The following is a 12327-nucleotide window of genomic DNA, read 5'->3' on the forward strand; positions in this document are numbered from 1 at the left end:
ATTATAGAAGCAGCAGTTGCAACTCTATAAGTATTTGTGTTCTGACATAGTCTTAAAATAGAGCATAAAATTCCTGTTTTTATCTCCTTGTAGATGGTCTTTCCATGTGAAATTAGTTTGTTATGCCCTAAGAATTTTCTGAGTAGTTCTTCTTTGGTTTCTTTTCATAATTTTTTAATATGAATTGTTTGAAATTGGTCTCCAGGAGAAATTTATTTTTGACCATTAGTCTTTTAGACAACTGATATCTTGGAAGAACAACAACAAAAAAATGCTATTAGCTACACAAAATTGGTAAAGTAATGAATCAACTAGTACAGGGGGTAATTTCAGAAAATAAATATTTAGCATTAAAGATAATATTTTGCCCTTACTCTTCATCAATGAAAGTTTGTCCTTCATCAGGGGCTGGCACATAAAATCTTCTATTTCAGATAAATTAATCATAGAAGATTAGGGTTGGAAGAGACCTCAGGAGGTCATCTAGTCCAATCCCCTGCTCAAAGCAGGATCAACCCCAACTAAATGATCCAAGCCTTAAAAATCTCTAAGGAGATTCCACCATTTCCCTAGGTAACTCATTCCAGTGCTTCACCACCCTCCTAGTGAAATAGTTTTTCCTAATATCCAACCTACACCTCCCACACTGCAACTTGAGACCATTGCTTCTTGTTCTGTCATCTGCCACCACTGAGAACAGTGTAGCTCCATCTTCTTTGGAACCCTCCTTTAGGTAGTCGAAGGCTGCTATCAAATCCCGCCTCACTCTTCTCTTTTGCAGACTAAATAAGCCCAGTTCCCTCAACCTCTCCTAATAAGTCATGTGTCCCAGCCCCCTAATAATTTCCATTGCCCTACGCTGGACTCTCTCCAATTTGTCCACGTCCTTTCTGTAGTGGGGGGCCCAAAACTGGATGCAAACCTCCAGATGTAGCATCACCAGTGCTGATTAGAAGGGAATAATCACTTCCCTCAATCTGCTGGCAGTGCTCCTACTAATGCAGCCCAATATGCTATTAGCCTTCTTGGCAACAAGGGCACACTGTTGACTCATATCCAGCTTCTTGTCCACTGTAATCCCCAGATCCTTTTCTGCAGAACTGCCACTTAGTCAGTTGGTCCCCAGCCTGTAGCAGTGCATGGGATTCTTCCGTCCTAAGTGCACGACTCTACACTTGTCCTTGTTGAACCTCAGATTTCTTTTGGCCCAGTCCTCCAATTTGTCTAGGTCACTCTGGACCCTATCCCTACCCTCCAGCATATCTACCTCTCCCCCAAGCTTAGTGTCATCCGCGAACTTGCTGAGGGTGCAGTCCATCCCGATCATTAATGAAGATGTACAAAACTGGCCCCAGGACCAACTCCTGGGACACTCTGCTTGATACTGGCTGCCAACTAGATATCAAGCTGTTGATCACTACCCATTGAGCCCGACAATCTAGCCAGCTTTCTATCCACCTTATAGTCCATTCATCCAATCCATACTTTTTTAATTTGCTGGCAAGAATACTGTGGGAGACCATATCAAAAGCTTTGATAAAGTCAAGGTATATCAGATCCACGGCTTTCCCCATATTCACAGAGCCAGTATCTCATCATAGAAGGCAATCAGGTTGGTCAGGGATGACTTGCCCTTGGTGAATCCATGTTGACTGTTCCTGATCACCTTCCTCTCCTCCAAGTGCTTCAAAATGGATTCCTTGAGGACCTGCTCCATGATTTTTCCAGGGACTGAGGTCAGGCTGACCGGTCTGTAGTTCCCTGGATTCTCCTTCTTCCCTTTTTTAAAGATGGGCACTATATTTGCCTTTTTCCAATCGTCCAGGACCTCCCCCGATCACCATGAGTTTTCAAAGATAATGGCCAATGGCTCTGCAATCACATCAACCAACTCCCTCAGCACCCTCGGATGCATTAGATTTTGGACCCAGGGACTTGTGCATGTCCAGCTTTTCTAAAAAGTCCTTTACCTGTTCTTTCACCTCCTCCCCACACTGTGCTGCCCAGTGCAGCAGTCTGGGAGCTGGCCTTGTCTGTGAAGACCAAGGCAAAAAAAGCATTGAGTATTTCAGCTTTTTCTTCATCATCTGTCACTAAGTTGCCTCCCACATTCAGTAAGGGTCCCACACTTTCCCTGACCACCTTCTTGTTGCTAACATACCTGTAGAAACCCTTCTTGTTACCCTTCACATCCCTTGCTAGCTGCAATTCTAATTGTGCTTTGGCCTTCCTGATTACACTCCCGACATGCTTGAGCAATATTTTTATACTCCTCCCTAGTCATCTGTCCAAGTTTCCACTTCTTGTAAGTTTCCTTTTTGTGTTTAAGCTCACCGAAGATTTCTCTGTTAAGCCAAGCTGGTCGCTTGCCATATTTGCTATTCTTTCTTCACATCGGATTGGTTTGTTCCTGCGCCCTCAGTAAGGCTTCCTTAAAATACAGCAAGCTCTCCTGGACTACTTTCCCCCTCATATTAGCTTCCCAGAGGATCCAGCCCATCAGTTCCCTGAGGGAGTCAAAGTCTGCTTTTCTGAAGTCCTCGGTCCGTATTCTGCTGCTTTCCTTTTTTCTTTTTGTCAGGATCCTGAAGTTGACCATCTCATGGTCATTGATGCCCCGGTTGCCACCCACTTCTACTTCCCCTACCAATTCTTACCTGTTTGTGAGCAGCAGGTCAAGAGGATCATGGCTCCAACTTGGTTCCTCCAGCACTTGTACCAGGAAGTTGTCCACAACACTCTCCAAAAACTTCCTGGATTGTGTGTGCACTGCTGTATTGCTCTCCCAATAGATGTCAGGGTGATTGAAGTCCCCCATGAGAACCAGAGCCTGTAATCTGAAAACTTCTGTTAGTTGTCCAAAGAAAGCCTCGTCTACCTCATCTTCCTGGTCTGGTGGTCTATAGCAGATGCCCACCACAACACCACCCTTGTTGCTCTCGCCTCTAAACTTAACCCAAAGACTCTCAACAGGCTTTTCTCCAGTTTCTGGAGCTCTGAGCAATCATACTGATCTCTTACATACCGTTTAATTCCTCCACCTTTTCTCTCCCGCCTGTCCTTCCTGAACGGTTCATATCCATCCATGACAGTGCTCCAGTCATGTGAGTTAGCCCACCAAGTCTCTGTTATTCCTATCACAGTTCCTTGAATATGCCAGGACTTCCAGTTCTTCCTACTTGTTTCCCAAGCTTCTTGCGTTCAGGTACCTAAGATAACTAGTCGATTGCCCTAGTTTCTCAGTATGAATCAGGAGGCCGCCCCTGTTGCACCCTCCTCCTTGTGTTTCCTCCCAGTATCCCACTTCCTCACTTACCTTTGGGCTTAGGTCACCGTCCCCTGGCGAACCTAGTTTAAAGTCCTCCTCGCCAGGTTAGCAAGCCTGCCTTTGAAGAAGCTCTTCCCTCTCTTCATTAGGTGGACCTGTGACGGGTTGGGACTCACCACCTGGCGCCTCCTGCTGGTTGTCTCCAGGAATTAGCTCAGTCCAGTGGAGCGCCCCCTCCTGGTGGTGTCCCATCCGTCATCTTGCCCTTGGTTGGCGTGTGGACCCACGTTGCTCCCAACTCGCAGCGTCCTCTTCCAGACCACTGCTCTCCGGCAGTGCCCCTTAGTCCATCCACACCCCCTTATGGGGGGGGGGGAGAGTTGATCAGCAGTCTCTCTACGCCCCAGCCACCATGTAAAACCACACACCCCAAAGTCTAATCCCTCTTGTCAGGGATCTGGCGTAGTCTATAAGGGCCGCTCCCTACGGCCAATGGCTGGGTGTACTGCAAGGGGAAAAGGGGGGACCCAGGGACCCTCTGGCAGCAGTCTCGCTGTCCTCCTTCTCTCCCCTCATCTGTCCGCTTCCCTAGGCCGCTTCCCCTACGGCCCCTTGCACCCGCTAGGCCCTTCCCTTCAGGGCCTGCAGCCTGGCAGGGTGCTGGCTAGAGCTCCCATTTGCTCCCAGAGCCTGGCCAGCACTGCGCTGTCCGCGGGGCTAGTCTCCCACCTCTGGAGACTGACCTTCCCCTGTTGAAGGCCTGGGAAAGACTGACTCTCCTCTCCCTGAACAGCCTTTTTATAGGGTTGAGCCGGGTCCTGATTGGCTGCCTCCAATCTGGGCCCCGATTGGCTCCCACTAAGCCCTTCTCTCATTGGCTGCCTGTCTGCACAGGCGCACTGGCCTGCTGCAACCCACACTCTCAGGGAGTGGGGCAGTCCGCCCACTACAGACCCCATCTCTTCCTAGCAGTCCTTCTTCCTGGAACAACATCCCATGGTCAAAGAATCCAAAGCCCTCTCTCCAACACCACCTGCGTAACCACACACTTACCTCCACAATTTGATGGTCCCTACCTTGGCCTTTTCCTTCAACAGGGAGGATGGACAAGAACACGACTTGCACCTCAAACTCCTTTAGCCTTCTTCCCAGAGCCACGTAGTCTGCAGTGACCCACTCCAAGTCATTCTTGGCAGTATCATTGGTGCCCATGTGGAGAAGTAGGAAGGGGTATCGGTCCAAGGGCTTGATCAGTCTCGGCAGACACTCTGTTGCATCCTGAATTCTAGCTCCAGGCAAGCAGCACACTTCTTAGGAGGGAGTCCCGACCACCACCACCACCTGTCTCCTCCTCTTGAGAGTGGCAGTCATGAACCCCTATCCCTAGGACAAGGAGTGAATCCAACTTGCACCTCTGAAGAGTAAATGAATATTAGAAGGCAGAAGAGAAATGTGGAAGACGAGATTATGGGAGATCATGGTGAGGGCATATGAGTGGGATAGAAGACTAGATAAACTAGGGAGAAAGACAGAAAGGTGTGGGCAGGGAGGACCAGGTGAAAGGGAGACAGTTATAGGGGCAGGGAATGTAGAAGGACAGAATTAGAAGACAGTAAATTGAATCCCCCTTCCAGTAGCCAACAGGGAGGATTGTGTTAATGCATTTAAACTTGGCTTTTGAGCTTGAAATGATCCCACACTCATTGGCAGCGGGTACTTCTTGCTATAGGATATGTCTTCTGTGCAGAGTTTTTACTTCGGTTTTGCACTGACCCCTCCCCTCCTGTCCACACACCAAACCCTCTCAGCCAAGTTTGGTGGTGTTTTCAACCTGGGCTTGGTGGCTCATCTGAGGCTATAAGTTAAAGCCCAAGTGAGGCTTTCACTCAGGCTGGTAACATGCCCACCTTGCAGAGAGGATGCAGGCTAAATCATTTGAATGCTGATAGTCATCCACTGACTTCCCTTAATTCCCCTCATGTGCCCAGAAAAACAAACAAGTCTCCCACAATTCATTGGGAAAGTATCATAGAGAAGCTGAGCTTGCAGCAGCGCAAAGTGCCATGGCATATGCCCCCCAAATATCCTAGCAATATACATATGTGTACACAGCACCAGTGAGGATACAGTAACTCAGTTGTGGCTTTGTAGCGTGGGTACTTAGGACCAGGGGCTGACCATCAGGGTTAACACTGCAGTGAAGACATAGCCCTAGAGTCAAAAAGAGGAAACAAACAAATAATGTGATTTAAAAAAAAATACATATACATCTAGCAGTTTAATCCAGTCTCGTGAGTTTTGCGGGATCTGTTTCATGGTGTTTAAATGCTTGCATTTAGCAATACTGGGGGTGCCCTTCCTCATACCCCCAACCACAATCCACACTTACTACTTTGGTTTCTCCAAGTCCTGTTCATTGTTAAACAGTTGCTACATACATAATATACCCCTCAAAAACCACAAAAGCAAGAAAATGAAAAGATTGTCAACCTCTACTTCTCCACCCCAAGCTCACATCTTAGTATCACCACAGCTAAAATATGCTACAGATCACAAGCCACAATCTTAACTCTGTCTCCTTAGGGACACCAACCTTCCAGTATGCCCTATACAAAACACCCACAACTAATAATATTTAGAGCTGATAGTTTAGTGAAAGAAGTGTGCTGAAGGGAAAGTTGAGGGGAGTGGTCTGACTGCGGTTGGAGGGGATAATTTGGAAAAGGTAGTGCTGAACAGGTGGCATTCCTAGTGGAGGGAGTTAAAGTTGTGGGGTTATAATAGTTACACTAGTGGTCCAATTCTAAAGGATCTTTTTCATTTGCTCATAACTTTGTTAAATTTTTACTCTTTGGGCTGAAATTTTGCACATTTGTTCTTAGTTTTAGTGTGAGGAATGGGGATAGGTTGGGTTGAATTTTTGTTTTGAAGGCCTGAGCAAAAATGGTTCAACTGTTTTCAAGAATGAAGAAGTACTGTACACTTTGCCATTATAAAATATTTCGCCCCTCTCCACCTTTTTAAATAGGTATAGTACTTCAGCATGAGCTGGTTAAAAAAAATAGGAACCTGAATGGGACAATAGGTCACGGATGTGCCGTTTAGAGGTCTGAGAAAAGTCAGTTTTGCTTTGCTTTAGTTGTAAGAGTTAACAAAGTGTATTTTGTGTATGTGCACGTCCTTTTGATTATATATTATTGGCACTGTACATACATATAAATAGATTAGAAATTTTCAGGCAGTACATGATCGCTGAACAACTATTGGTTCTGCACAGGAATATGTAAAAGTGTCAGGTGAAGATATTTTATTTTAAATGTGTATGTACATGTGGAATACGATTTGTGAGGGTACTTGTGGAATGAGGCAGGGATGTGAAGAAGCCCAGCATTTTTCCATACAATGGGTTTGTCTTCACTGTGTTGCCCCCTAAGCTGACTCCTCTTCACATACAAAAATCTCTAGCTTGAGGTAAGTGGTGCTTTAAACTTGAGCTAGCTGGCTCCTCAGGAGGTGTGGTTTAAAGCTGAGAGCTGCTGACAATTGCTCTGTTCTGCTAATCTAAATACTCTGTGCCGCTTGAGTGCTGTTTTGTAGTGTGACCACTCTCAGTTGAGCTAGATTAACTCAAGAGGAGTTCATTCAAGTGTTGATAAGTTGAGCTAATGCTACAGTGAAGACAGGACTAATATATGAAGATGAATATGGAAAGAGGCATGCCTCATGCTGTATAATAAGTGAAGATGCTTATGAAAGGATGCAAGATTATGGTGGCTCACAGAACATGTTAAATTATGTGTAGCAAAACAGGTAAAGGGCCATATAGCATGCATAAATAAGGCCATCACCTGTTATAGTGAGGCTATATATATATAACTGAACAGCTGCTTTATTCACTTAGTAATATCTCATCTGCATACCAAAGGAGGCAGTGGCCCTGTCAAAAATAATATATTAGGTCAAGGTTACAGTTCAACAAGCAAGTTTAATTTTTGCATTTCCAAACTTGAGAGCTTCCTTTTGCAATCCAGGCATTCCTTTAACATAGTTTTTTTTTGCATTTGCAGTGGTGTTAGATAAAAATCTGAAAGGTTTAGCTGAAGAAAGAAGGACTATCTTAAGACTCGTGTCCACTGTTAAGAGGGTGCTGGACTTGAATAGTATATCTTTAATGAAGAGATTTCTGCCATTTTTATAAATGTAAAAGTGTATGTATTTGTCTCTTTACTGTCAAGATGAAGTTTGAAAACTTGACAGCAGCTTTTAGGCCAAATGAATTATAGAAAGGAACTAGTTAAGAAAGCACTATACCTGCTTAAATGTTGCTTGAGATAAATACTGGGGAATTCAAGAAATAAGAACTTTTTGTGAAAGCACTTCATAAAACACAGTGTAGAAAAAAGCACTCCGTGCACACACAAGTCCACCCCATCCTTTCAACATGCTCCGAGAGAAGTTAAAAGCCTTCATATTATTATTGTTTTGATCTTTGGAGAAATTGCTTAAAAGGTCTCTACCCATAAATAAACTATTACTGTAATGATTTGTGTTTGCTTTGGAAAGATGGGGAAGCTGTTTCAGGAGGATGAAACAGATTGGAGTCCACTGAGCATGCAGTCCTAAACAGAACAGAATGAGTAGGAAAAGAACTAGTCCATGCAAAGGAACAATCTCTTCTAAGAAGATGTCTTTCCTAAATCAGAGGAAAATGCCCCTAATACTCAAACGTTGTTTTATTTTGGCTTCCTAAACCTCTAAAAACATTACAGAAAATATTTTAATTCTAACTTTTAGTTTGTTATAGAATTGCAGTCTAACCTTGATTATTTGAAACTCTCTGTTGTCATATCAGTCATCCATTCATTACATTGAAGGTTCCCTCAATTTTCTGAACTTATTCATTGTTGCTGTGACATTCAAATAATTGCAGTTCTACTACATAAGAGATAGGTATTTTATTAATAATTATAATTATTCTCTTTTACTTTGTGACAGCCGTGGTGCAGTGGCATTTTTGCAGTCAAATATAAATGGACACATGATCCAAAATGAGTTTTGGATAAAAATCCATGTGAAAAGGAAAACAAAAATCTCATAATACTGCAACACTACCCCTAGGAGGGAAAATAGCATCTTCTCTCTTTTCCTCCACTCCCATTAAGTTAAAGTCTATATGATCTCTTTTTTCCTCTCCTTGCCAAGAGACATAACTTCTTCTATGCAGGATTTGATTTTTACTCCTACCTGCCTCTGCTTGATTGGTTGGGGAATGCTCCTGTTATTGACATTCCACTCACACTGCCTGAGCCTGGCATGCTTGTCTAGGGGAAACTATCAACAGGTCCTTTCACACCAACAGGAAAGGAAGCAGCATGTTACTGTCCGAACTGTGATATCCCAAACGTTAGTTATCCCCGAATGTTAGTTATCAATACTTATTTTGTCAGATGACTACGCTGGAATCAGTGCTGTAAAAATTGTACTGCTTCAGTTCAGAAAGCGCAATTGTTTTTAATTTATGCCATGAAACAGATCCATAGCTTCCTGTGTTAGCAATAATTCTATGCTTGTTCTTTATTCTTCACCATAAATAAAAATTGTTAAAACTGGAGAACTCATTTGCTGTCCATTTGATCACATTTGCTCTCTTTGTGTTTTAATTCATAGTTCCCACTGAAAATGTTGCAACAATTGCAGACTGTGCCAGTGTGATTGAGGGTGTAAGTCGAAGTCGCAATGCCTTGTTGAATGGAGATACAAAGAATTATGACTGGGATTCCGGGTACACATGTCATCAGCTAGGCAGTGGTGCTATTGTGGTACAGCTAGCACAGCCATTCATGATTGGATCAATACGGTAAGGGGATTCTTCTTCTCTAAAGAACCAGTAGCAATGAGGCTTCAGCAGCCTTACAGATAAAATTGCTTTCTTGTAAATCGACTCTGAAACGTGCAGAATTTCCTGGTCAGTAATTGTATCATTGGAGATATTTTAGTATGTATCCATTTGTTTTTTATTTTTGTTCCAATATAACATAGTATGTTTAATTTCTCAACATCTATCAAATTTTATATCAAAATACAGTAATACAATATCAGAACAAAAGTAAAACTTAGGTGATGTCAAATGACTGCCTTGTACATCTGTATGGATAGCACCAAATACAAAAGTAAGATTTTAAAAAAAGTTTTAAAAAAAAGTCTACTGTATTAAAACAGAAAATTAGTTTCAGCCTTAACTATGGAGCAGCTAGATGCTCTGTAATACACGTTATTAGATAAAAATGAGAGCAGCAACTGAAGAAAGGAAAGAGTCATCTTAAGATATGTCCACTCTTAGGTGCTATTTTTAGCACGCTAGCTCAAACCCCACTAGCATGACTCTGCCTTCCCGGGCTGGGAGCTCTCACCATTACCTGCAATGTAGACTTATCGCATTGAACTGATTGTTTTCACACTAAGGGATTGTCTACATGTGAAAGTTAATTTGGATTAAAATAGAGTGGGAATTTAAAGTGCAATAGTTATTCCTGAATAACTCCATTATTTTGGAATAAGAGTGCTTGTTCCTGTTTCTTATTCCACTTTCAAAGTGGATTATGCTGAACTAGAACAAGGCTTTCTTATTCTGGAATAAGAGTGTATGCACATGGAGCTATCCCAGAATAGCTATTTGGAATAATTCAATATATAGACAAGCCCTAAGAAAATAAGGTAATGTTCTTGTATGTTGTCAGGAACTGCATTTGTATCTTATGTGACATGATGAAAAAGAAGAGAGGTTTCTGAATTTTCAATGCTTGTGGATGAAGCTGGAAATCTTGGCACCCTCAGAGGTTAGCAGTAGCTGATCTACAAAGGCAAACATGTATTGCTAGAAACTAGATCTGTGCCCTCTCCCTATTAAGACAGGTACCTCGCTGATTAGCCAGTGAAATTCAAACTCCTTGCGACAATTGATTCTTTTTTTCTGTCTTTTTTTAATTAAAACCAAATTTGAGACATTGATCCAACCTGAAGGAAAATATCAATACAGGCACAAGGAAAAGGTTTGAGACTTCAGGATTTTCTCTTGTGTCCTGTCCTCCTCTTATTCACATTATACACTAACTGTCTGTACATTTGCATTTTCTAGAAGTGAGCTATTTTTGGATGAGTGCAGAATTGGTGAACCACTTAGTTTAGTACTCCTGCACCTTATAAATTTCAGGAAATATTTATTGTTCTCCTGATAAATTTGTGTTTTATAGCTTCAACTTGTAACAAAGTATTATGGCAGTTATAAAACTGAAGTTATCTGTGTAGGGGTTAGACACCCTGACAGATTCTTAACCATAACATTAGCAATTACGATAATACTGCTATAGAAATTACACTGAATTTGAGTCCAGAGATGCTGCTGGTGAACATTCAATGAGCAATGATATTAAAGTCAGTACCTTTGTGCAGTGAACAGTTCACACTCTTCAGTTTGGACTTTTATATCCTCAACCAACTATCACAGCTTACACAGAAAAAGGAAAAAATACAGTACTCAGAATGTCTTGAAGTTGGTGATTGAGAAGTAATTACATCATTTTCTTACCAATTTAAAAACATTAAAATTTAAGAATAAAATATCTGCAGAGGCCTGACAATATAAAAGATTAGGGAACTAATCACTAATTTATATAATTTCTCGGTTTATAGTTCCTTTGCCTATCATCTTTCAGTTGTCTAATTATTATATCCTTTTCAGTATTTTCAGTTTAGTGCAAGAAATTGACTATTTTCTGTAATTAAGCTCTGTGCCACCCTCTATTGTCTTCCAGCAGAACTAATTTTAATAATCCTCATTATTAAACAGTTTTAAATGAATGGTAGCTTTTGGGACCAGAAAGTGATGGTTATATAATTGGGTTTGTGTAATAGCATAAATTAAAATATAAACTATATTATTCCATATTATAAAATTAATAGTCAGTTGTAATGAAAGTGAACTGTGAAAACGTGGGGTCAGTTTCTCAACTCGGACTCTGCCAGCTTTTTGGTGCTGCAACAGAATAAACCAGATGGAAAGCTACTCTAAAGGGGCATCCAGGAATTCCTCTGAGAGAGGCAAATCCTCGAGTAGTGTAGAGTTAAAGAAGTAGTGCTACACCACCTATATCCCCTCCCATCTTCCCACCCCTTTTAAAAGACAAAAGAAACCACACTGCCTCCTCATAGACCAAACTAAAACCAGATACATATGGGTTTAGCTTATGTAATTGCATTTGCTACTGCAGGAAAATTCACCAACCCTAACAGCAGCCTCCAATGAAATGTCCATTCAGTCACCCTGGACAGCAGCATTTATTTCACAGTTCATAAACCTCTTAACCTCTTGATGCATGTCCAGCATTTAACCTAACATCAGACTTTTTAAAACAAGTGTGAAAAAAATTACTCTCTCCCAAAGTAGTGCAAGGCAACCACAGACAAATGTTCAGTCTCAAATGCTGAAGAAGCAAGACACTGCCTTGGTCACGAGTGAAGGTGTCTTGTCCCTGAATAGTATGACTATAAATATAGACTGTGGAGGGCCTTCTTTTGTCACCATTCTGCTACATCAACATTACACTATTGCGGTCCGTTTTCATATTGTTTAGCTGCTATTGCTGTCCAGTAGCTTCCCATAGTGTGAATCCTGAAAGGTCAAAGGTGCTGCTATTATCAGGAGTCCCAGAATGAGAAACCAGAATTGAGTTAAACTGAATTTAGTACAAAAATTCAGTCAGTTATGTTTCCCCTTCATATAAACCTGCACATATATACATATATATATATTTTAGAAAGATGGAGGATCCTCCACAATCTTTGTCTATTCTTCTTTAGCTACCTCCCTCAAGGCACTTTGAGTGATCCCATTTTTCCAACTGGGAGAGGAGAATCCTTCCAAAGTCCAGCAGCACTTCTCTTAGCTAGGCTATAGAGAGTCAATATAGAGTGAATTACTCCTCCCTTGAGAAGCTGAGTTTGTTACTAGACCAATGGGCTGGGCCCTAAACTATTGATTAGCAATGAAAACATGTTTTGAG

General features: G+C 41.9%; 1 protein-coding gene across 1 annotated transcript in view; it reads left to right on the forward strand.

Annotated features, from left to right (window-relative positions):
• The window catches only part of BTBD9 (BTB domain containing 9), a 272643-nt gene that overhangs the window by 166769 nt on the left and 93547 nt on the right, over positions 1–12327 (forward strand). The window contains exon 8 of the mRNA XM_034764813.1: positions 8936–9125. Coding sequence (XP_034620704.1) covers positions 8936–9125 — 190 coding nt within the window. The remainder of the gene's footprint in view (positions 1–8935; positions 9126–12327) is intronic.

Source organism: Trachemys scripta, chromosome 3 (genome assembly GCF_013100865.1).
Source record: "Trachemys scripta elegans isolate TJP31775 chromosome 3, CAS_Tse_1.0, whole genome shotgun sequence".
Lineage (NCBI taxonomy): Eukaryota > Metazoa > Chordata > Testudines > Emydidae > Trachemys > Trachemys scripta.